Source organism: Lithobates pipiens, unplaced genomic scaffold (genome assembly GCF_037356315.1).
Source record: "Lithobates pipiens isolate NorthernLeopardFrog02 unplaced genomic scaffold, aLitPip1_a1.2 Scaffold_3, whole genome shotgun sequence".
NCBI classification, from domain to species: Eukaryota; Metazoa; Chordata; class Amphibia; order Anura; family Ranidae; genus Lithobates; species Lithobates pipiens.
In genome coordinates, this window is record NW_027507790.1 from 249,339,051 (window position 1) to 249,365,285 (window position 26,235).

The following is a 26,235-nucleotide window of genomic DNA, read 5'->3' on the forward strand; positions in this document are numbered from 1 at the left end:
TGCCGGGTACATTCCTGGCTCTCCTTTAACATGGAGGGTCTTCTACGTGCTGACAGTTGCTTCCCTATATTCAGAAACTTGGCTTCCAGGTTAACAATGTGCTTACATTTTGCACAACAGTATTCACCCTCGATCAGATAATCAAGGAACGCATACATGCTGCAAGATGTACACCAAGTCGCATCTCCACACCCGCCGGGCATCGTACCTATCAATTTAATGAGGATTGGGGATTATACCCTGTCCAAATTACCTAAAAACTAGCTTGATGACACTAATACTCAATACACTACACAGGTACTCAACAAGACAATACACAGGTACTTGCAGACCACGTGCACCCGCAGACAAGCGTGCCCTCGCAGACCCTCGTGTACTCGCCTCACCTGATTTGATAATTAACAGATCTCCAAAAAAAGTAAATAAATATTTTTTTTTTTACTGTTATTTTTTAGATCTTGATCATAGTAAATAAAGACACATAGGGGTAAATTTGGTACACACACACAATCTGGTGCAGCTGTGCATGGTAGCCAATCAGCTTCTAACCTCAGCTTGTTCAATGAAGCTTTGGCAATAAAACCTGGAAGCTGATTGGTTTCTATGCAGAAGTGAGACTGATTTTGCACTCTCCAGCTTTAGTAAATAAACCCCATAATCTTTATGTGAAAAAAATGCACAATCCTTTTAATAAAAACAAGTGAATGTCGCTATACTGGTAATGCCCTATCTGGGCTGATATTTAACTGACTTCCAAAGAAAACTTTTTTTAAGTTTTTTTTTTATCTTGATCATAGTAAAAAAAAAAAAAAAAAAAAAAGAGTGGGAATAAATTAATACATTGCTTTTAATAAACAAGTGAACATCACTATACAGGTGCCATCCCCAAGTTGATATTTACCTGACTTTAAATGTTATTTTTCTACTCTTGATCATAGTAAATATAGAATATGTGAACAAAATGATACATTCCTTTCAATAAACAAAGAATAAAAAATAAGCCATTGCAAGCAGTACCCAATTTCATCTTGGATGGGCGGAATATTAGGAGCCATTACAAAAGATCCAATTATATTTCATTGCTTGGACATTATCCAAACGCTCAGTGAAGATAATACTTTCTCTCTGACATCCCAAGGCAAAACATGAAATGGTGAAGAAATATCCGGATTATTTATGCAATGAATGAAAAAAGATTTCCGCAGACCGGCTAACCGCTGCAGCGCGGTGATCACGATTACCGCAGAAAGCCGTTTAATCAATACTTTATGGAGCATTTATTAAACGCTTTGAATTTGAACAAACATTAATTGCAAAGAGAGGCATCAGTGTAACTGGAGCCAGCCAAAAAAAAAAAAGAGCCAAGTTATCAGATTGGCAAGATTATTCTGAAGTGCTTTTTTTATCCAACCCAAACCGTCTCCCATTTACATCACAACACACTTTTCCCGGCAAATAAATTATGAAAATGACCATGTCCCACCATCACATCTATTTCGATACTTGCAGTTGTCCCATGTTTTCAGGGATCAATTCCCCTCAGGCGAGAAACAGGCCTAGAGCGGATTCTGCGCTACTACATATACACATCTCCTCCGGGGTCTCATCTCCTGAATTGTCCAGGCTCCATCAACAATCAACAATGGGTCCCAGATGTTCCAGAGCTGGACTCGGAGGACATATGGGACTTCCCCTTTAAAAGACTTGTCTCCCTAAGAGACTGCCTCATCCAATATAAGATTGTCCACAGGGCCTTAAAGTGTTTGTAAACCCTTCCCCACAACTTTGTCCCATGTAAATGAGCATAAAAATCCCTAATGAACACTGCTTGTAGACATCTCCTTACTTGTTTAGTATTGTAATCCTTTTTGTTCTTTAGAATGAAGTCACTGAGCATGCCCAGATCTCCCCTGATTTACAGCACACTCTCTATGTCTTATCTATCTGTTATCAGGACTTCCTACGGCACAACACTGAACTCCCAGGTGTCTGTGTAATCATTCAAAGCTTCCTTCTACACGCTATGTGACCATGTGACCTCACATACAGTGTAAAGCAGGGAATGGGACAGCAGTACTACAGTCTTATCAGTTGAAGCTGATAGGACTCACACAGACCAACACTACATAATCAGCACAAGTAAATACTATGAAATAAAACAATTCAGCTATGAACAGGGAAGCAGGGTTGCCATAGAAAAGTTGGATTGAGAAGGAGGCTTGGTTAACAGTACAGGAAGTGCTCAATGTAAGGGCGGAAATGCACTCCACTGTGGACTCAGAAAACAATACTTACGATGGGGCTGCCTAAACCCTGGAAACAAGTTTTTTAATGCTTCTTTAAACAGTAAGTAATATGCGATTTGGGCTGGATTATAGTGGCTATACTTTGATAATTACTTATTATAATGGACTAAATGAAAAGAAGCATCAGAGTGGGAGAGTTTACTTCCTCTTTAATGTACATTTGTATTGTCTGTCTGTTTATTAAGAAAAATAAAAAGATTTTCGAAAAAAAAAAAAAAAAAAATGATGAAAATTGCACAATTAATGCGGCTGGATTTTTTCGTTCTGTGCAAGGATTATAACAATCTCCCAACTTGTGCATGCACCTGTAAGCCAAACTCTTCTGTTGGCTGTCAGAGGGCCTCAGAGAGTGCCTACACCACCCCATAGACGCCCTTGGGTGATATTTTTAACGTCAGAGAGCTGACTGGTCTGCTTTAATACTAAACTCACTATAAGGCTGGGTTCACACTGCTGCGGGGGGAGATCCGGATGTGATTCGCACCGCAAATCACATCCGATCTCCGTAGCGATGCGAGTTCAGCCATACAGATAGTATGGCTGAATTCGCATCGCTCCCGCAGCAAAATCGCACGGGACCCTTTTTTTGGTCCGCAACAGAATCGGATCGCATGGGGGTTCACACCATGCGATCCGATTCCTGTGCGAGTCGGCAGATCGCACTGCGATATGCGGACGGATCTGGGGGTGTCATTAACATGTCATTGACACTCCCAGCCGTCCGCATAGGGCAGTGTGAACTGCCGGCGGGAGTAATGCGATGCGGGAAAACGCCGCGGATTTGCGGCGTTCCCGCATCGCAGCGGTGTGAACCCGGCCTTAAACAATGAACAGGACGGCTCTTTTCGAAAGCCTTCTCAAAGCAAATCTATAGCAGTACCGGCCTCCAGCTCCAGATCGATCTATTAAGGATTTACAGTCGCCTAGGGAGCGGAGGGATGGGTGGAAGGAAGGAACGTACCTAGATGGATAGCCAGCAGCGCTGATCCTGATTGTCTCCAGGACTCCACACGCCCTCAGCTGCTGTACGGCTCGTTTGGGATCGAAGCTGGAAGACAATAAATTGTAGATTAGAAGTTATGCCAGAAAAGCAAAAACAATTCTGTGCCAGTCATTGAGACTTGACACAGGCCTGCATTCATTTTTATCAAAAGGGAGAATTCACATGCCTTTGTGGTTGCAATGTAACAGATGTAGAATTATTATAAGGCCGAACATCAGGCAAAACACAAATTTAAAGCCCAAGTGCCAGACAAATTGCTAAATACACGGCTGAAGGACACAAATGCAATTTGCTTTCTCCACCAAATGATTTATCATTCTGTTCGACCACTTTTGCGATTCATGCACCTATCAGGTTTTTGTGCTGGCTATGTCCTGTCGCTTCCTATCCTGAAAACTAAACAGTAAGGAAATTTAGGGAATTAGTATGGAAAGAGTAAAAATTTCCTCTTGGATCAGGGGTCTCCAAATTGTTTAAACAAAGGGCCAGTTTACTGTCCTTCAGATTTTAGGGGGGCCAGAGCAGCCAGTGGGAGTAGAAAATACCGCAGCTTCAATGGGATTAAAAAAAAAAATCATATAGTGCCTACAATCAGTGGAAGGAGAAATAGTGCCCCATCATTGGTGTTAGTGGGAGGAATAGTGCCCCATTATTGGTATTAGTGGGAGGCATAGTGCCCCATCATTGGTATTAGTGGGAGGCATAGTGTCCCATCATTGGTATTAGTGGGAGGAATAGTGCCCTTTCATTTGTATTAGTGGGAGGAATAGTGCCCCATCATTGGTATTAGTGGGAGGCATAGTGCCCCATCATTGGTATTAGTGGGAGGCATAGTGCCCCATCATTGGTATTAGTGAGAGGCATAGTGCCCCATCATTGGTATTAGTGAGAGGCATAGTGCCCCATCATTGGTATTAGTGGGAGGAATAGTGCCCTTTCATTTGTATTAGTGGGAGGAATAGTGCCCCATCATTGGTATTAGTGGGAGGCATAGTGTCCCATCATTGGTATTAGTGGGAGGACTAGTGCCCTTTCATTTGTATTAGTGGGAGGAATAGTGCCCCATCATTGGTATTAATTGGAGGAATTGTGTGTATTGTTTATATCAGTGTGAGTAATTATGCCCATTTGCTGGTGTCAGTGGGAGGAATAATGTCCCATCAATGGTGTAGGTGGAAGAAAAAAATGCCCCATCGTTGATCTCAGCAAGAGGAATTTTTGACCAGTGTTGGTGTCAGTGGTACCTCTTTGTTGGTGTCAGTGGGAGGAATAGTGCCCCAAAGGCCATATAAAAGCAAGCAAAGGGCCACATTCGGCCCACCAGCCAGAGATAACCGGCCACTGTCTTAAACCAATGGTAGTGAACTTGTTTGATAAAGGAGGCCTCAAGTGCAGCTCCCTGACATCACCAAAGGGCCATATGTTTTTTTTAAATCAGATTTTATTTTCTGCTATCGAGGTGACCAAGGGCAGTTGACATATAAATTTATACTGAAACACTAGAGGGTATCAGAATGCATATCTTGCATGCAGGGCCGTCTTTAATATTGACTGGACCCTGGGCAAACATTTTCTTGGGCCACCTCTTCCACGCAATTTCGCTCTCCACATGCTTTGAGACATACAATAAATATCAATCAGACTCAAAATCAGTTTACTGATTCAGATCAGGCAGTGATTGTGATTGGTTGCCAGAGGTTACAGTATATCATTACCACTTACTGACTGGCTGCTAGAGGTTACAGCACACATTAAGGCTCACTGTTATTTTCTAGAGGTTACAGCACATGATTTCTGCTTGTTTATTGGTTGCTAGAGATTACTTTACATCAATACTGCTCCTCGATTGATTGCTAGAGGTTACTGAACATCTATACCACTCACTAATTGGTTGTTAGAGGTTACCGCACAGCATTACTGCTCACTGATTGGTTGCTAAAGGTTACAGCACATCATCTCCTCACTGCCTGCCTGCGTATTCACATGCACCAAAATTCAGGGTGCGGTGTCACTATGTTATTTTGAAGAATCCACCTCCAATTTGTTTACTTTTGCAGAACAGACTGATGTTGGGCTTAATGACCACAGTTGTAGGCAGGACTTTCAAGCATGCTCCTTTACCTCCCCAGTGGGCAGAATTCAGCAGAAGTGGTGGTGGATGTGACCTCAGGGGGACATGCTATACATATAAATGCCGCCTTTATTTACACATCAGCACCACAGTCCACTACTATTTACATATTAATGCTGCCACTATTTACATATTAATGCAGGTTATTTACATGTAAACACTGGGTCTGCAGGTGAGCCATCTGTACATGGCAATAGGGCAGAACTGGGCAGCAGCAGCAGAAGTTTACATTGAGATATCAGGACACAGCACGGGACTTAAACTTCAAGGGATGAGGGGATTTAAGCTGGGATAGTTGGCACGTATGAGGCAGCTGTTTTGGGCCCCACAACAATGATGGGGCCCAGGGCAGCTGCCCCTCTTTCCCTGCCTTAAAAACGGTCCTGCTTGTATGCCTAGCCCCGGAAAGGCAATAGGCACTTCTCTATGTGTACATTCCTGGCTTCAGAAGGTTAACCTAGGCCAGTGATGGCGAACCTTGGCACCCCAAATGTTTTGGAACTACATTTCCCATGATGCGCAACTACACTGTAGAGTGCATGAGCATCATGGGAAATGTAGTTCCAAAACATCTGGGGTGCCAAGGTTCGCCATCACTGTCCTAGGCAATATGCAGCCTCATGCCAGTGGCTTCAAATTGGATCGTATTTTTTTAAGGGAGCCCCTCTGATCGTATGTGATTTTTTTCAAATGCTGTCAAGGCCCATACTTACTATTCAGTGGATGTATTGCCAGAGAAACCTGTCAAAGACTGTAGACATGCTACAGAGGATGGTCAGACTGGAGAAATGCTACAGATGGTCAAAGACTATGGGCATGCTACAAGAGATGGCCAGAATGGAGAAATGCTACAGATGGTCAAAGACTATGGGCATGCTACAAGAGATGGTCAGACTGGAGAAATGCTACAGATGGTCAAAGACTATGGGCATGCTACAAGAGATGGTCAGACTGGAGAAATGCTACAGATGGTCAAAGACTATGGAGATGCTACAAGAGATGGTCAGAAACTGAGGACAGGATACAGGAGATGGTATGAGACTACAGACATGCTACAGGAGATGGTCAGAGACTATGCACATGCTAAAAAGATGATCAGAGATTGCAGACAAGCTACAGGTGATAATCAGGGACTATAGACAACCTACAAGAGATGGCCAGAGACTGCAGACATGCTACAGGAGCTGGCCACAGACTACAGGCACACTACAAGAGATGGTGAGAGACCTCAGACATGCTACAGGAGATGGACATGCTACAAGAGATAGCCACAGACTAGACATGCAACAAGAGCTAGTCAGAGACTACAGGCATGCTACAAGTAATAGTCAGGGACTGTGGACATTGCTACAAGAGAAAAACATGCTACAGGAGATGGCCCGCACAATAATTGCCAAAGGGTCTCAATGTGGTCTCATTGCTACAGGTTGGGCACAAAGATCTTTGTTGTCACCAGACCAGGGGGCTCTACTAGAATATTTCCCCTCACCTTCTGTTCTTGTGACAACAGTAAAAATTTGGATTTCCCATTACTTTCACCTTGTTATGAGGACAGAGTACGAATCTTCCCAGCAAGGACCCAGACAGCAATTCAATTCTTTGTATAGTTGTAATCTTTCCACGCACAATCCAAAAAAAGTTTAGTCTTTAGACACATTTTAATGTTCCATCCTTACTACACGACAACTTCATAACCAATGTGTGTGTCAGAATTAGTAGAATAAACTCCACATTCTGCTGCTCTATTACTTTCTTCTTTCCAAAATGTTTTGTGGCGTCCTTATGCCACTTTATTAGCACACATGAGTTTCATAACAATGAGCCGGACGGCCCCATCTGTGTGTAGAGAATGTTTATGGCTATGAGAGATGCCATGCGTTCTGTTAGTACCAGCTGCTCCCCGCCATTCACCGAGCCTGGACGAGTCCCATAGTGGACAGAAATCCCTGACTTTATTTTCCTTTATATTTCACTGCGTGAGCTGCAACTAAAGCGACATTATAACCAAAGACACTGTACTTCCTTTTACCAATGAGGAAGATTTTTATTCGCATTATCTTTAGGCCCCTTTCACACGGGCTTCCCAATCAGGTCCACCGGTCAGTTTTTCAGGCGGACCCGACTGGACCCTCCAGTCTCCCCTACGGAGCCGATCCTGTCCGTGAAATCCAGACAGATGGAGACCTTATTTTTCATCCGTCTGGCAGATTGGATGAAAACAGACAGGCGGTCCGTTTTCATCTGATCTCCCCATAGAGGACAGTGGGGCTCTGACAGGTCTGTCTCTGCACAGTGAGCGGAGAGGGACCTGTCATCCTATCCCCCGCGGAACAAAGTGGAGTCCGACGGGCAGATGGCCTGTGTGAAAGAGCCCTTAGGCCCCTTTCACACGGGCATTCCAATCAGGCTCACCAGTCAGTTTTTCAGGAGGACCTGATTGGACGCTCCATGCACCCCTATGGCATGGCGGTGATATATCCACTGACATCCACCAGCATCTAATCTGATCCTGCCCGTGAAATCCCGTCTGGAAAATCAGATTGGATAGGATGAAAAATGCACAGGCGGTCAGTTTTCATCCGATCTCCATAGAGGAGAGCGGGGCTTTGACAGGTCCATCTCAGCACAGTGATAGGAGACGGACCTCAGCGATCCCCGCTAAGAAAAGCAGAGTCCGTACACAGACAAGCCCATGTGAAAGAGCCCTTAAAGTGTATTCAAACCCAAGGGAAAAAAAAAAAAAAAAAGTAATATATTACAGCTTATCTGTCCTTAGGCCTCATGCACACGGACCCGAGAAACGCCGCTTTCAGGGGCGTGTGTCGGTTGCAAGTTAGCTAATGTGCCCAATCAATATTTACATACTGGGGGTGAATTACTGGAGAGTGCAAAATCTGGTGCAGCTCTGTATAGAAATCAGCTTTCAGTTTGTTTGTTTTTTGTCAAAGCTTAAAGCTGAATTCCACCCAAAAGTGGATCTTCTGCTTTAAGCACCCCTCGCCCCCTGACATGCCACATTTGGCATGTCTTTTTTTGTAGGGGGGAGGGTGTACCCTTTTTTTCGTGGGACTTCCTGTCCCACTTCCTGCTTCATATCTTCAGCCACCTAGGTGACTCCTCCTCTCGCCCTAGACAGTCCCTCCTTGCCAGCAATCATTTGGAACACGCGATAGGTCCCAGAAGATCGGCTGGCCAATAAGAGCGCAGCGCGACTGGCGCATGCGCAGTGCGTGCCCAGCCGTGAAGACGTAAGCTATCACGGCTGGGTGCCCACAGTTACCATGTAGGTGCCGAGGAGAAGAGGCGGAGGGGAGCTAGCCTTCGGGCGGCCGCATCGCTGGACTGTGGGGCAGGTGAGTGTCAGTTTATTAAAAGTCAGCAGCTGTGATTTTTGGAGCTGCTGACTTTTAATAAACTTAAAAACGGATGGAATTCCGCTTTCATTGAACAAGCTGAAGCTAGAAGCTGATTGGCTACCATGCACCGCTGGACCAGATTTTGCACTCTCCAGTTTTAGTAAAGCAACCCCAATGTGTTTTGGGGTGTAAAAAAAAAAAAAATGCCCCAAAGTTGCATTCCTAAGAGAAGCAGATTTGCACTTTTTATACATGGAAGTTCATAAAGGCATGTGCATGTGCCAAAACAAGCATTTTTTTTTTTTCAGCTGCATTTTTCTGCCAGCTCCTGTTCCAAGGTAAACAATACTTAGTCACCATACTCTCTATAAAGAGGAGCAGTATTGACACCCTACAACCGGCCATACAGGGATAAGAATTTTGATCTATGTATGGTTGTATCTATCTATAGACTTGTGTATAATCCCACTGACACCAAGACTTTTTCTAATTCCACTAACTACAGTTCGGCCCCTCTAAAGTTTGAAGGACAATAAACTGGCCCTTTGCTTAGAAAGTTTGGAGACCCTGTAGAGGAACCTTTGGGGAACTGGTTGCACCTAAGAAGGAAGCCTATTGAAGCAAGGCATTTGCAAACACTTTAAAAGCTCTACATTGACTTTAGTAGGAGCCAATTCCTCCCACTGCTGTGTCTGAGCCAATGAAGAGAGAGAGAGCTGATAGAGCCTCTCCTCTCATGCACATTGCTGGATCAAAATCAGGCTCGGGTAAGTATTTGGGGGGTGGGGGTAGCTGCATAAAGGAGGTTTTTTTTTTTACCTTTAAGCATAGAATAAATGAAATAAAATTTTAAGATACTCAGTGCTTTAACAAACTAATTCTGGCCATTTGAGGCTCAATTTCTGGCCAATACTTTCTGAATCACCTGAAAATGAAGCCATGGGTGGCCCTGTTGGCCCCACCAAGCTTGAGAGACTTTAATCTAAAAATTAAAGGAGCTCCTGAATCATTGGAATGGCTGCGGTCACTGTTTGGGTATTCCGACAGCTGCGGGAGCAGAGGCTGTCAGAATACATTGGCCAGTAGTAGAGATTCCACTGGATGATGGGAATCCATTGATTTCTCTCATTCAGCACATGGGGCTAAATGAGAGAAATCTTAATGTGTGTGGATAGCTTAAAGTTTTACTAAACCCAGGACCTGCATTCACTATATCTGGTCTCCCACAGTACATGGAAATGCAATTATTTTAGTAAATATAAACTTCTAAATACCCTTTATCATAAGCAGTATATAGCAGTCTTGTGACTTCTATCAATGTCTGGTTAAAGCTTGTAGGAGTTTTCATTCCGCCCTGACCCATAAGGCTGCAGGACCCCTGACCCTCTGTCTGGACAGTGCCGATTGGCCCTGTGCTGATCACATGCAATCTCCCAAGAAGAAAACGCTCTACCAATACACATCAAACTGAGCATGTGCAGAGTGTCCTGGTTAAAGCTTGGTTAAAGCTTGTAGGAGTTTTCATTCCGCCCTGACCCATAAGGCTGCAGGACCCCTGACCCTCTGTCTGGACAGTGCCGATTGACCCTGTGCTGATCACATGCAATCTCCCAAGAAGAAAACGCTCTACCAATACACATCAAACTGAGCATGTGCAGAGTGTCATTTAGCCCCAAGGCTCTGTTCTATCAGGAGATGGATTGGGGACAGTAGAAGAAGGGGGAGGATCAGAGATGACAGGTTCAAACAGACCTTTTACACAATGTGGAGGATTAACCCCTTAGGTTCCACAATGCGTATAACAAGCATGCTTTACTGCATATACAGACTGATTTTACTGTTGTGGGTTTATTAACACTTTAAATATCATCCAATTAGGGTTTGAATATACTTTAGCCGCTTCCGGACCAGCCACCGCAATTATACTGTGGCACGTTGGCTCCCATGCAAGAGCTGTCATAGCTGTACTTCGGCTCTTTAACCACTTCGCATCCAGGCCAATTCTGACATTTCTCTCCTACATGTAAAATTCATAATTTTTTTGCTAGAAAATTACATAGAACCCCCAAACATTATATATGTTTTTTTAGCAAAGACCCTAGAGAATACAATGGCGGTTGTTGCAACTTTTTATCTTGCACGGTATTTGCGCAGCAATTTTTTCTAATGCGTTTTTTTCAGAAAAAAAACTGTTTCATGCTAAAAGAAAAAAAAAAAAAAAAAGTAAAGTTAGCCCAATTTTTTTTGCACAATGTGATAGATGAAGATACGCCGAGTAAATAGATACCCAACATATCACGCTTCAAAATTGCACACGCTCGTGGAATGGCGCCAAACTTTGGTATTTAAAAATCCCCATAGGCGACGCTTTACATTTTTTTACTGGTTACATGTTTTGCGTTACAGAGGAGGTCTAGGGCTAGAATTATTGCTCTCGCTCGCGGCGATACCTCACATGTGTGGTTTGCACACCGTTTTCATATGTGGGCGGGACTTACGTATGCATTCGCTTCTGCGTACGAGCTCACGGGGACAGGGGTGCTTTAATTTATTTTTTTTGTGTTAATTTTACTTTTATTTTTTTAGTTTGACACTTAAAAAATAAAATAAAAAAATGTGATCACTTTTATTCCTATTACAAGGAATGTAAACATCCCTTTGTAATAGGAATATGGCACTATCGGACCTATTTACAGTGAGATATGGGGTCAATAAGACCCCATATCTCACCTCTAGGCTGGGAAGCCTAAAATCAAAAAAAAAAAAAAAAAAAAAAAAAAAGATGATCACGGCTTCCCAGCCAAGGTGGCGCCGTTATTTTGAATGCAGAGGCCGGGCGTGACATCATAACATCGCGCCCGGCCTCCGAACGATCATAGAGACTCCGGGGACCATCTGGTCCGCCGGAAATCTCAATGGTATCATCCGGGGGCCGTCCCCTCCTGCTGCCCGTAAGAATGATCAAGCGGCGGAACAGCCGCTATGATCATTCTTATGGTGCAGGGAATCGCCGGCTGAAAATGCCGATATCTGAATGATGTCTGTGGCTTCAGGCATCATTCAGCTATAACCACCGAAAGTTGAGGCCGTCCCAGGACGTCCACCCGGCGCGAAGTGGTTAAGACACCTCCAGCGGTGTGCACCCAAAGCGTGTCCCCGGAGCCAATGTGAATGCCAGCTGGGTGCTTGGGATTGCTCGTTACAGAACGAGAAAGGGGATGTATGTGTGTAAACACACAAATCCCAGTTCTTTTAGGGGAGTAGACAGAGATTGTGTGTTCATACCAAGTATGTACAACAATCTCTCTCATCCCCTAGTCAGTCCCACCCCCCCCCCCCCCCACAGTTAGAACATGCTGAGGGAACACAGTTAACCAACCTTGATCGCCCCCTAGTGTTAACCCCTTCCCTGCCAGTGACATTTATACAGTAATCAGTGCATTTTTATAGCAATGATCACTGTAAAAATGTCACTGGTCCCAACAATGTGTCAAAAGTGTCCACCGCAATATCGCAGGCCCGATAAAAATCACTGATCGCCACCATTACTAGTAAAAAAATAATAGTAAAAATAATAATAAAAATGCCGTAAATCTATCCCCTATTTCGTAGACGCTATAACTTTTGCTCAAACCAATCAATATACGGTTATTGCGATTTTTTTTACCAAAAATATGTAGAAGAATATATATCGGCCTAAACTGAGGAAAAAATGTGTTTAAAAAAAATGGGGCTATTTATTATAGAAAAAAGTAAAAGATATTGTGTTCTTCTTCAAAAACTGTTGCTCTTCTTTTGTTTATAGCGCAAAAAATAAAAACCGCAGAGGTGATCAAATACCACCAAAAGAAAGCTCTATTTGTGGGGGGAAAAAAAAAGACGTCAATTTTGTGTGGGTACATCACACGACCGTGCAATTGTCAGTAAAAGCGAATGAAGTGCCGGATCGCAAAAAATAGCCTGGTCATTGAGCAGCCAAATCTTCCGGGGCTGAAGTGCTTAAACATAATAATACTTCCTAATAACCTGGAGATGTTTCGCAGCTCTGTACAAGCCCCAATAAATAAAATACAACAACTGACCCCCCATTTGTGTAAATTCGAAATTACCTGAATTTACTGCAACGGTCCAAAAAAAGTACGTAAACGCAACTCTTAAAAAAAGAAGCCATGTCATGTGACAGACAAGAGACATGAAGCTTAGAAGTGAAAGGTATGGTTACCGTACCGGAGACGTGAGCCCGATCCTTCATTTCCAGAGAGGTTCCCACTATGTGAATTCCGGGCTGCATTCTGCAGACACTAGAACCCGGACACCTGACTCTGCTGGTGACAATGGCTGCGGACGTAGACAATGATCCGTCTGTCCTACCCTGCATCTCATTATACTCACCCTTCTTCACCAAAAAACAACTTTCCAGCCGGGTTTAACTTACAGAAATGCTATCTTTTTTTTTTTTTTTTTTTATGGGAAAATTCACGCACATTGGCAGATCAAAATGACTATGTTTGTCCTTTCTGTGCTTTAACCACTTGACCTCCAGGAGATTTACCCCCCTTCATGACCAGGCAATTTTTTGCGATACAGCGCTGCGTTACCTGACAATTGTGCGGTCGTGCGACGCTGTACCCAAATACATTTATGTCATTTTTTTCCCAAAAAATTATAGAGCTTTCCTTTGGTGGTATTTGAACACCTGCATTTTTTATTTTTTGCACTATAAAAAAAAAAAAAAAAAAAACTATGCAGTGCCCTCCAGTGCCACCTGCCAGTGCAGACTAGTGCTGCCAACCAGTGCCCATCAGTGCCTAATCATCAATGCCACCTATCAGAGCTGCTTATCAGTGCCACTCCTCAGTGCCAACCAGTGCCGCCTATCAGTGCCCACCAGTGCAGCCTATTAGTGCCCACCAGTGCAGCATTTTTATTTTTTGCACTATAAACAAAAACTATGCAGTGCCCTCCAGTGCCACCTGCCAGTGCCCACCAGTGCCCAATCATCAATGTCACCTATCAGAGCTGCTTATCAGTGTCCTTCAGTGTCACCCATCAGTGCCACTCCTCAGTGCAGCCTATCAGTGCCACTCCTCAGTGCAGCCTATCAGTGCCACTCCTCAGTGCAGCCTATCAGTGCCACTCCTCAGTGCAGCCTATCAGTGCCACTCCTCAGTGCAGCCTATCAGTGCCACTCCTCAGTGCAGCCTATCAGTGCCCATCAGTGCTGCCTCATCAGCACATTTCAATGAAGGAGAAAAATGACCTGTTTTCAAAATTTTATAACAAACTATGACATTTTTTTTTTTCATTTATTTTAGCAAAAAATAAAAAACCCAGCAGTGATTAAATACCACCAAAAGAAAGCTCTATTTGTGTGGAAAAAAAATGATAAAAATTTAATTTGAGTACAGTGTTGCATGATTGCGCAATTGTCATTCAAAGTGCGTCAGAGCTGAAAGCTGACAGTTGGTCTGGGCCAGAAGGGGGTTTAAGTGCCCAGTAAGCAAGTGGTTATAAAACCTAAAAAACAAAAACAAAAAAATAGACTTTACAATCACTTTAATGAATACAGAGCTGTAATTATTTGTATCTTTTATCGGCCTGGAGTTGAGTTTTATATCTCGCTCCAAGGTGAGCTTCTCATTTGTGTGGCTCTTGCGGTAAATTTTTGCAACCTGATGCAATGTGAGATTTAACATTTGTTACCCTTCTTTACCACTCAAGGATACAAAAAAAAAAGAAAAAGTGTCAAAATAAAAAATTCACTTTCTGACAGCCAACCATGCTTACAGGTTCCTTGAAAAGAATGTTCCGGAAGACGATAAAACTCGCCAAATAATCCTTCACCGCTTTATCGGACTCTTCATCCAAACATGACATAAAGCATGCGGCGTGCTTCCTTTATCAGGTTATCTCATAAAGATGAACTATAATTCTTCCCAGCTGTGACATGTATATTCCGCAGTACGGCGACATCAATCGGCCATCTCACGTGAACTTCTGGCTTTTACAGAACGATTTTCAGGCGCGTATCGCCCGTTATGGCAGCGCGCCGCAATGAAACCCAGTTGCCATTAAATATACCCCCTTATCTCCCCATCACTCTGCCTTTGTTATGGAGGCAAAATCGCAGAGGAATGAGCAGACAGACTTACTTATACAGTTATCGCTGAATTATGTATAATGCTAACAGCTCAGTGCATGATTATTCATTGTGTTATTCTCAGCTGGTGACATTAAATATTTGTTGACTATGAAGTAAAACCTAAATCTGTTATAGGCCTCCTGCATGCGGGATGTAGGCTGGGTTCACACTAGTGCGATGCCAAACATCACATGTGATTCGCACTGCAGTGATGTGCACATGTGCGATGCAAATCCAGCCATAGAGTTTGTATGGCTGAAATCGCATCGCATTCTGCCAAAATGGTGCACTGGAATCTGTTTGCATGGGTGTTCAGACGTATGCGTTCCGATTCCCGTCCGATTTGGGGTTGTCATTAACTTTACACTGGCACCTGCAGCGGTTCACAGAGAGCAGTGTGAACTGCCTACGAGTGAGATGCGATGCAGGAACCCGCACAGGAATCAAAGTTGTTCCTGCATTGCACCAGTGTGATCTTCAAGTGGAACTTCCGCTTTAAGCACTCCTCACCCCCTTATATGCCACATTTAGCATGTCCTTTTTTTGGGGGGAGTGGGTGCCTGGTTTTGAGTGGGACTTCCTGTCAACTTCCTACTTCTGGGTACAGGCCGCCCAGTCGTCTCCTCCTCTCCACCTAGGGCGTCCCCTCCTCTCCACCTAGGGCGTCCCCTCCTCTCCACCTAGGGCGTCCCCTCCTCTCCACCTAGGGCGTCCCCTCCTCTCCACCTAGGGCGTCTCCACCTAGGGCGTCTCCACCTAGGGCGTCCCCTCCTCTCCACCTAGGGCGTCCCCTCCTCTCCACCTAGGGCGTCCCCTCCTCTGCCCCTAGGCGGCCCCTTCTCTCCCCCCTAGGCGGCCCCTTCTTTCCCCCCTAGGCGGCCCCTTCTTTCCCCCCTAGGCAGCTCCTCCCTCTCACCATTCTTCTGGGACAATTCACAGGTCCCAGAAGATTGCCTGTCCAATCAGAGAGCGCAGCATGACTCTCGCATGCGCAGTGCGTGCCCAGCCGTGAAGCCACAAGCTGTCACGGCCAGGTGACCACAGTTTCAATGGAGGTGCCACGGAGAGGAGGGGGAAGAGGAGCGGGGCTCCGTGGGGCCGCATTGCTGGACCATGGGTCAGGTGAGTGCCTGTTTATTAAAAGTCAACAGCTACACTTTTTGTAGCTGCTGACTTTTATTAGAAAAAAAAAACCTGCAACTCCCCTTTAAAGTGGTTCTAAAGGCTGAAGTTTTTTTTACCTTCATGCATAGAAGGCAAGAAAAAACTTCTGTGTGCAGCAGCCCTCCCTAATACTTACATGACCCCCATCTCAATCCAGCAATGTGTAAAAGAGCCTTGGCTCTCCTAGGACCCTCCCTCCTCATTGGCTGTCAATCACAGCCAGTGAGCCAATGAGAGGAGAGGGGGCGGGTCCAAGCGGTAGCTCTGTGTCTGAATGGGAGCAAACCTGCTCAGGGGCCCCCATAGCAAGCCGTTTGTTATTGGCAGGAGGGAGGGGGCAGGAGCAGCAATGGGGCAGAAAAAAGGAGGATCGGGATGCTCTGTGCAAAACCATTACATAGAGCAGGTAAGTTTGACATGTTTGTTATTTAAAAAAAAAAAACCTTGCTTTTAATATTAATTTAAATAAAGCTACTTTTACAGGCGTTTAACCTTTTTTTTTTTCAGTAAGTAAATGCACCACTATGTTAAACAAATATGTGGTAACCCGGCGCTTGCCAAAATCACCTATAGTTGTCAAGAAGCCAAAAAATAGATTGTGCTGCCACAATAACCTTATAGAGTGATGTTGCAGATCGCTGGAGGAAGATTGGGCTCAGGTAAGTATTGGGGGGGCTGCTGCACAGAGAAGGTTTTTTTTTTTACCTTTGTGCATAGAATGCACAAAAGGTAAAAAAAAAAATAACTTGAGCCTTCACAACCACTTTAAGCTTTAGGTAAATAGCTAAATTGGTGGCTTTTAGAGCTGAGTAAAATTCTTAGTGATCAACAGGTATTTTTCTGTACTTGCAGTGTGTTTAAATTGGTTGTACACCCCTTCCATATACCCAGTGCAGTGACTGGCCTCAGGTGACACACAGAGATAAAACAAATTCTCCTACACAAGTTGTATCTGTTTATCTGCAGCCTTCTCTCCTCAACAGCCATTCAAAGTGCTGAATTTAAAGAGGAAGTAAACCCTGATGGGTTTACTTCTTTGTCTCCCTGCAAACGTAAAGCATAATGGGCTACTATGCATCACATAGTAGCCCATTATGTGTCACTTACCTGACACAGGAACCAGCTGTCCCCTCTAGTACAGAGCGTCCATCTTCTTCTGGGTATCGCTGCTCCGGCCACTCACAGCGCCGGAGCAGCGATGATGTCACTCCTGCGCATGCACATGGGAGCCGCCACTAACGGCATATCGCCGTTAGCAGTGGCATGCTGCTAACGGCAATAGTGCGCCTGCACTGCGCATGCACCGTAGACAGCAGTGCCTGTCTGTTAGTAAATATCTCCTAAACCGTGTAGGTATAAGAGAGAATTCTTGAACCTACAGGTAAGCATAAATCTAGGCTTACCTGTAGGTCAAAGTGGTTTGTAAGGGTTTACAACCACTTTAAACTGCTTGTTTGAGGGTTCAGAAATCAGGGGGTGGGGGGGAGCTGAAATGTTACTGAAAAGCTCAGTGAGAGCTGATTGGATGGAAAGGGACACAACCCCCTTCACACAACACACAGGAACAGAGCTGAGGCTGTCAATCACAGGCAGGGTCCTGGAGCTCCCTCCCATCACCTTTTTTCTCTTGGTGTCAAGAAAACTTGTCAGAAGTGGCACATGCAGATAGAGAAACAAGGCAGCAGAGAGAAATGACAGGGCTCAAGACTGGGACACACTATGGAAGGATATGCTGTGTTCACATATCATGTCTGAGGTTCACAACCACTTTAAAAGGAATAAACCATGGGACAATGTATATTATAATGCAGAGATGTACTGCCTATTTTTCTTTTTAATTATCCCTTAAGATGCACTTTAATCTTCAAACTGCGTTATATGTACTGACAGCCAAACCTCTTTAAGTTCAGGGGAAAAAAAAAAAGAAAGAAAGGAACCCTGCAGCATTTTACTGTAAAATTATGGAAGAAATGTAAATTATCATCTGCAAAACAGCTGGTAGACGAACCCAACCCCTTTGTCTGCTCCCAGGCCAGCCAGTATGCTTGATTCCCCGAATTCAGCCAGACGGCAAGGCCCAGGATTCTGCTCTGTAATCCACCATAACAAGCCGTACATCGAAGAGGTTCAGCTCCAGCCAAGATTTATTGTAACAGCAGCACACTGCTCACTCCCACTCAATCATGAGAAAGCCCTGCTGTGGGCGAAACATGTTGGGAGGAATGGCTCTGGGTAGGAGTGAGCAGTGGGCAGTCATTGCAATATGCCTTGGCAGCAGCTGAATGTCTTTGGTGTGCGTTATTTTGTTAGAGAACAGTATTTAGTTGGGTCTTATGTAATTTCTCTGCCAGGGTGGAAAATACAAAGCAAAAGAATTGTGGGAAAGGACAAGGTAAGTTGAGTGGACACAGTCTTCTTTTTTTTCATAAGATATGATTTGTCAGATCTAGAAAAAGACACCAACTGCTGTTGCCAGGATTCAATTTAGAACCGCTCATCAGGTAATCAATGTTCATGCCTGAATATCAGTAAGTTATCTGTTAAAACAGGTTCCGGTTTTCTCAGAACAACAGTCAATAAAGTTTGACAACCCGCTTTCCATATTAGGAGTTGAATGATGATGTGGCTCCACCCCTGCTGACGAAGTCCCGTAGGACGGAATGCGTGCGGGAGGAGGAGCCATGGCCTATGACATCACCCGCTGCTATCCTGACACGGGATCTGCACTGTGTATACTGTATTATGTTTCCCATGAAGAGGATTGTTTGTAAGTGTTCCACCTTTTATTAAAGTCTGCAGTTTTTGGATTAAATGGAGAGCACTTCGATTTCTTCATTTATTTATATGTGACCAGGATTTATGTGAGCATCGGGATCTCTGGCTTTCCCCAAGGTGGGACATTTCGGGTGCAAGTAGATCTGATAATACTCACGTGGATCTTTCTGTCTTTGTATGGATGATCTTTCTAACATTGGGCTCTGGACTTCTTTTAATTAATAGTGTTATAACTCATTGGGACATTTACATATAGCTTGCATATATTTATTGTGGTGCACTGGAGACACGGCAGCCATCTTATTGGTTTCTATATGTGGTGGTTCTTTTATCAATGTGAGAGTACCAGCTTTTTTACTTAATAAAACATCTCAATGAGCCCCGTTTTCTCTTGTACCTTCATGTGGATGCTGGAGTGATCCACTGATGTTTATAATTAGAAGCAGTTTTTGGGTTCATACTATCCGTGTGGAGAGGAATAGGCTATGGTGAACCTTGCCACCCCAGATGTTTTTGAACTACATTTCCCATGATGCTCATGCACTCTGCAGTGTAGTTTAGCACCATGGGAAATGTAGTTCCAAAACATCTGGAGTGCCAAGGTTCACCATCACTGGGCTAGACTATCAGTGGAGTGGAACAATCAATGCAGAGGGACTGCTGGGGCCATTAATCATTTACATTGTGTGTACCCAATAGGGCTGGGGAAAATATCAAATTGAATCTTGAATTGAGTTGAGAGGTCAAATCGATTCAAATTTTCAGCAAATGGTTTTGTTTTTTTTCTTTGTTTTTAGTTTTTTACCAGGACCGGCGCTGACACCGCGCCGGTCTTGTGGAGCTGCGGTCAGGAGTTTTTAGGAGAGGGTGCGGCTTCATCCTAGTTCACGAGGCTGGATACCACGGACTAGGCCGAAACCTCGCCTAAAAACTCCTGCTGCAGCTTCCCAGAAATGGCGCCGACACCGTGCCAGTCCTGAGGAGCTGCGGGCAGGAGTTTTTAGGCGAGGTCTCGCCTAAAAACTCCTGCCCGCAGCTCCTCAGGACCGGCGCGGTGTCAGCAGAAAAAAAAAATGACGTTCAAAAACATCTGGAGTGCCAATGTTCACCATCACTGGGCTAGAGTATCAGTGGAGTGGAACAATCGATGCAGAGGGATTGCTGGGGCCATGAATCATTTACATTGTGTGTACCCAATAGGGCTGGGGAAATCTTGAATCGAGTTGAGAGGTCAAATCGATTCAAATTTTCAGCAAATCGATTATTTTTATTTTTTTTACCAGGACCGGCGCTGACACCACGCCGGTCCTGAGGAGCTGCAGGCAGGAGGTTTTAGGGGAGGCTGCGGCTTCGTCCTAGTTCAAGAAGGCTGGATGACGCGGACTAGGCCGAAGCCTCGCCTAAAAACTCCTGCTGCAGCTTCCCAGAACCGGCGCTGACACCGCGCCGGTATTGAGGAGCTGCGGGCAGGAGTTTTTAGGCAAGGCCACGACTTCGGCCTAGTCCGCAAGGCCTCACCTAAAAACTCCTGCCCGCAGCTCCTCAGGACCGGCGCGGTGTCATCCAAAAAAAAAAAAAAACGCGATTCGAAACGTGAATCTAGTTTTTTTTTTAAATCGCAGATTTTTTTTTTTCGAAAATTGCCCAGCTCTAGTACCCAACACACTGACGGTAAGGCTCTATCTGGTTCTGGATGAAGATCTTCAGTTCGATCGTCTTTCCAGTTTTTTTTTGATCATAGATGGACTTTATTGTTCAATTATTTTTTCAAGTGCTACACCTTCTATTTTATATTGTGCTGCACGGTTTGTGTTTGTACTTTGACAGACACGACTGATTTGCAGTTGATCGCTTTGATATTCTCATGAGCTTACATTTTTAAATGCAACTTCTTGTGGTAGTCATCTAGTCGAAATAAAAAAAAAAAAAAAAAAAGCCTCACCTGAATGCCAGTTTCTCATCGTTGGGCTTAATGCAGCGGACATAATGAGGCGTGGTGGCGTTCAAGGTTTCCATCAGCAGCTGGAGGGAGTTCCGAAACTGGAAACAAGACAAATCAACATGACTAGTGGCTCTTGTGTAAAATGATAAAATGCAATGATGTTCTTCAGTCCACGTTACATTCAAAAAAACCTCTTTCATCAATTCGGCTAGGGCAAATTCCAGCCAAAAGCATGGGTGACAAAGTATAACTAGAAGCTAGATACTTCCCGAAGGACATGAACATGTCCCTGCTTAGCTACAGAGCACAGACAGACACATTATTACAGCTGGTGCCAATGCCCTGCCTTTTTGGACTACTACTAAAGAACATAACCAGCATCAGCTCTTTCCCTCCTGTAATCCCACCAAGTACTTCTTCCAACATCAGCACCTCCATCCATTGGACCCAGGCGGCCCTTTGAGAGGGGCGACAATTTGACACCAAAGATTTTTTTCCAGTAGTTTGGTGCACACCGCCGCCACCAGATTAGATGTACAGCTTTTCTCCAGCAGGCGCGGCAGGTCTGTCCCTTCCATAAAGTCGCAGCACTTCCCCTCCCCTCCCCTATCTTATGTACACAAGACAGGAAGCATGGCAGGTCCAGGCAAAAGGCGGGACTTTTCAAGTTAAGAAGCGAGTGATTGGTTACTACACAGTGGGGCGGTCCCAGCAATCAATCATCTGCCTTTGACATGAAAAGTCCTGCCATGCTTCCCGTCTTGTGAAAATTAAGGTAGGGTAGGGGAGGGGGGGTGCTGCGATCTTATGAAAGGGGCAGTCTGTAATATCGATGGAGGACTGTGATGGGGGGGGGGGGTCTGTGATGAGGGAGGTCTGTGATGGGGGGTGGAGTCTGTGATTGGGGGGGATCTGTGATGAGGGGGAGTCTGTGATGGAGCGGGGGGGGTCTGTGATGGGGGGGGGGGGAGTCTGATTGGGGGGTCTGTGATGGGGGGAGGGGTCTGTGATGAGGGGGGGGGGAGTCTGATTGAGGGGGTCTGTTATGGGGGGGGTTTGTGATGGGGGGGTTTGTGATGAGGGGCGTCTGTGATATGGAGTTTGTGGTTTGGAATTGCACATAATGATATGTCATATAAAATTTTGCATATAGACAAGGTGCTGTTGCATGTAAATCTGACTTTCTGATAAATTCAACTTTTTCGTTTTAATTATCATGATATAAAATAATGGATGTGGGTTTCTCATCCATAGCTCCTGCCAGGGGAGAGAAGGTGACAGCCGAGCTAGATTGCGTAATGTCTGTAGATATAATTGTATGCATAAAACACAACAGTGTCAGAACAGGTGAGTTGCAATACCATATTATACCTATAGGGGTCACTTTGGGTAAAGCTGGAGGTGAAAAATTACACAGGGCAAGTGTCCATCCCCTGTTCCCACGATCTGCCCCCTGTTCAGATATACAACACCCTGTAATTGTCCACAGGCACAAACACATTGCATTGTGGGGTGGTATAGAAACAGATAAGTAATGGCAGAAAAATTACCAAATGGTCCATCAAGTTTGCCCCATTATTTTTATATATATTTTAACTTTTTCGCCTGAGTATCAATCTACAGTATGTTTGTCCCAGACACGTTTGAGGGCCAATTAACACCACTGCGTTTTAGCGTAGCTGTAAAATACAGACCAGCGGACGGACATCTGAAAAACAATCATTTTCAATGTGTCCTATTCGCACCATAGCATTGCGTTGCTCTAAAATGTAAAATGTATATCAGCAGACGTCAGCGCACATTAAAACGCAACTAAGATGGATGAAAATGTAAACTAGGGAAAATAGTTATTTGATCCCCTGCAGATTTTGTAAGTTTGCCCACCTACAAAGAAATGAAGGGTCTATCATTTTTATTTTAGGTGTATTTTAAATGATAGAGACAGAATATCAACCAAAAATCCAGAAAAACATATGATTCAAATATTATAAATTGAGTTGCAGTTCAGTGAGTAAAATAAGTATTTGGTCCCCAAACAAAATATGACTTAGTAGCTGGTGGAGAAACCCTTGTTGGCAAGCACAGCGGTCGGATGTGTCTTGTAGTTGGTGACCAGGTCTGCACACATCTCAGGAGGGAATTTGGTCCACTCTTCTTTACAGATCTTCTCTAAGTCCTTAAGGTTTCTTGGCTGTCGAGTGGCAACTCGAAGTTTCAGCTCCTTCCATAAATTTTCTATAGGATTAAGATCTAGAGACTGGCTAGGCCAGGGATCCTCAAACTATGGCCCTCCAGCTGTTGCGGAACTACGCATCCCATGAGGCATTTTAAAACTCTGACATTCACAGACATTACTAGGCATGATGGGAATTGTAGTTTCTGAACATCTGGAGGGCCATAGTTTGAAGACCCCTGGGCTAGGCCATCCATAACCCTGATGCGCTTCTTCTTGAGTCATTCCTTTGTTGCCTTGGCGGTATGTGTTGGGTCATTGTCATGTTGGAGGACCCACCCATGACCCATCTTCAGTTTTGGCTGAGGAAAGAAGGTTATCAGCCAAGATTTTACAAAACATGGCCCCGTCCATTGGCCCCTCAATGCGGCAAAGTCGGCCTGCACCTTTAGCAGAGAAATAGCCCCAAACCATAATGTTTCCACCTCCATGCTTGACTGTAGGGATGGTGTTCTTAAGGTCATAGTCAGCATTTTCTTCCTCCAAATATTGTGAGTTAATGCCAAAGAGTTACATTTTGGTCTCATCTGACCACAGCACTTTCTTCCAATCCTTCTCTGAATCATTTAGATGTTCATTGGCAAACTTCATACAGGTCTGTACATGTGCCTTCTTGAGGAGGGGGACCTTGCAGGGACTGCAGGATTTCAATCCATGGTGACATATTGTGTTACCAATGATTTATTTGGTGACTGTGGTCCCAACTCTCTTGAGATCATTCACAAGCTCCTCCCCTGTAGTTCTGGGTTGATCCCTCATTTTTCTCATGACCATCCTTACCCCATGAGGCGAAATCTTGCATGGAACTCCAGACCAATAACGATTGATGGTTATTTTGGATTTCTTCCATTTGTGAATAATCGCTCAAAAAAGTTGTCTCCTCCTCACCAAGCTTCTTGCTGATGGTCTTGTAGCCCATTCCAGCCTTGTGCAGGTCTACAATCTTGTCCCTGACGTCCTTTGACAGCAATTTGGTCTTGCCCATAATGGTGAGATTTGAAAGGAAGAGAGAGATTCTGTGGACGGGTGTCTTTTATACACATAACGAGACATCGTTAGGAACACCTTCTTAAATTGACAGGACTATTCTGTGTATAACATGAGCACATCCTGTAGCCTGTCTGTGGGAGCCAGAATTATTGTTGGTTGGTAGGGGATCAAATACTTACTTTTTTTGGATGATATACCAGTACTTTCCGTTCTATTTAAAATACACCTATGATAAAAATTATAGACCCTTCATTTCTTTGTAAGTGGGCTAACCTACAAAATCTGCAGGGGATCAAATAATTATTTTCTGCAATGTACATGCATTTTAGCGCAAGTCAGTGTGAATTGGCCCTTAATCCACTTAGGCAGGGCCAACAGTCACGTGTACGTCTAAGAGTCAGGTAGGTGAATAGGGCAGCAGGGGACAGACTGAAAAGTAAGTTTGTGCACCCGAATGTACAAATTACAAGGGCATTTTAAGACTTTTGCTGATTAAAGAAGTCGTCTCATGAGCAATTAGAAATGAAATGCTAGTTTATTGATTCATGTAGAAAGTCTTGTCTTTGCTTCTCCAAAGAGACATTGAATGATTGTGCAGTAAATCCTATCTTTATCTCTGCAATTACGGTCTATCAGCTCCTCCCGTGCCAGAAGCCCAGTTTGTGGTCATTCCTGTTGAGCTTAGTTGCTTCTACCCCTGTTGTGAGCACACGTTTTTTCCAGTTGCTCTAACACATCCTCTATCTGTATGCGTGGGCCTCAGGCAAGAGCCTGGTGATGGAGACAAGCACTATCAATCAGCAATATCAAGTTATTCGTTTCCCACAGAGAAGCATAGTTAAACAATGGTGGCGAGAAGGGGTGCATACTGTTGACCACTCTTGCTCAAGACAAAGTCCCACATGAACTCTATTCCCTGGGGGGCAGGATAAAGGGGAAGGTACGGTATATATGCGAGTCCTCATCATTAGCCAGCGTGGGTATTTTTTAGGGTCCATATGACCAACTCCCCTAAAAGTGCAAAATAAAATGCGATGCGGAAGCAATTAGACCGATTTTTCAACTCAATTAATAATTCTGACAAGTTAAATGTCAAAACACTGACCTGATGTCCCACGGTTTTCTTGTGTTCTTTGTTGGCATTTTTTATTGCAGGTTTGAGTGGCCGAACATTGATTTTTGATTTGCCAGTTGGTGTTGGAGGTACAGCGTCCTTTTCATCATGGAAAAGGTCAGCGACCAACTGATACTGTAAGAGGAAAAGGAATATCAGATGACATAAGTGACAAAAATCAAATGAACAGTTGTTCTCACTTTGCCCTCTTCTGTCTGAGAGAACGGTTTATAGTCAGAGGGTATCCTGTCTGCACATTTGTGAATTAAAGTATAGCTATAGTCACAATTTAAATACATATATTCATTCCCACACTGTTTCTTAGTTATTTCTAGCCTACTCCTATTAATCTGAATGATCTTGACATTTGTAAACTTACTTTGCAAAGACCCCCACACATTTACTTCCTTAAAATTCTGTGACACATAGTCACTATGCCCTGTGGGTAGGCACTGCGGTGTCACACATTTCACAGAGCCTGCCTTCTGAGCTACAGAGGTGCTGAGAGGAGGAGTTTCAGGAGGTGGAGTCAGTACAGGAATTACTGCTAGCAGGCAAAGTACCTTGGGATATGTAGTCCTTAAAAATGGAAATCAAACAGCAGAGGAGAAGCGGCAAACCATGCAGGGAATCCAGGAAGTTACAGAAAGAGATGACCAGTGGACATGCAGAACTTGCAATGTCGAAAGGAGGTTTTTTAAGTAAGCTTAAATTGGGACAATATCTTAAAATAATGCTTGAGGGATCTTTGGGGAGCAGGATGAAACCCTGGGGGGCAAGGGACTGAGCCCAGAGTTGGTCTTCAACAAACATTACAACAATATATGTAAATTTTGGAGTTTCCTGTTCTTACCTTGCTGGCTTTGAAAATATTGATCTGTTCCTCATACACTGTATCACGATTCTTCTCTAAGAAGCCGTCACACTGATACTCCACCTATGCAATACATAATTGTGACATAAGCATTGGCAACAATGTTCAATACATATAAGATTTTGTACATAGGGGTGCTGGCTGGGAAGGTGAACCCAGCTCCAGTTCTGCTGCATGAACAATTACAAGTAAACATCTGCATATA

At 44.2% G+C, this 26,235-nt stretch overlaps 1 protein-coding gene across 2 annotated transcripts in view; it reads right to left on the bottom strand.

Annotated features, from left to right (window-relative positions):
• The window catches only part of MYO5B (myosin VB), a 382,616-nt gene that overhangs the window by 112,252 nt on the left and 244,129 nt on the right, over nt 1–26,235 (bottom strand). For both annotated transcript variants that reach the window (XM_077463013.1, XM_077463012.1), the window contains exons 14-17: nt 26,010–26,093; nt 25,148–25,291; nt 20,820–20,917; nt 3,268–3,354 (exon numbers count right to left, since the gene is read on the bottom strand). In XM_077463013.1, coding sequence (XP_077319139.1) covers nt 3,268–3,354; nt 20,820–20,917; nt 25,148–25,291; nt 26,010–26,093 — 413 coding nt within the window. The remainder of the gene's footprint in view (nt 1–3,267; nt 3,355–20,819; nt 20,918–25,147; nt 25,292–26,009; nt 26,094–26,235) is intronic.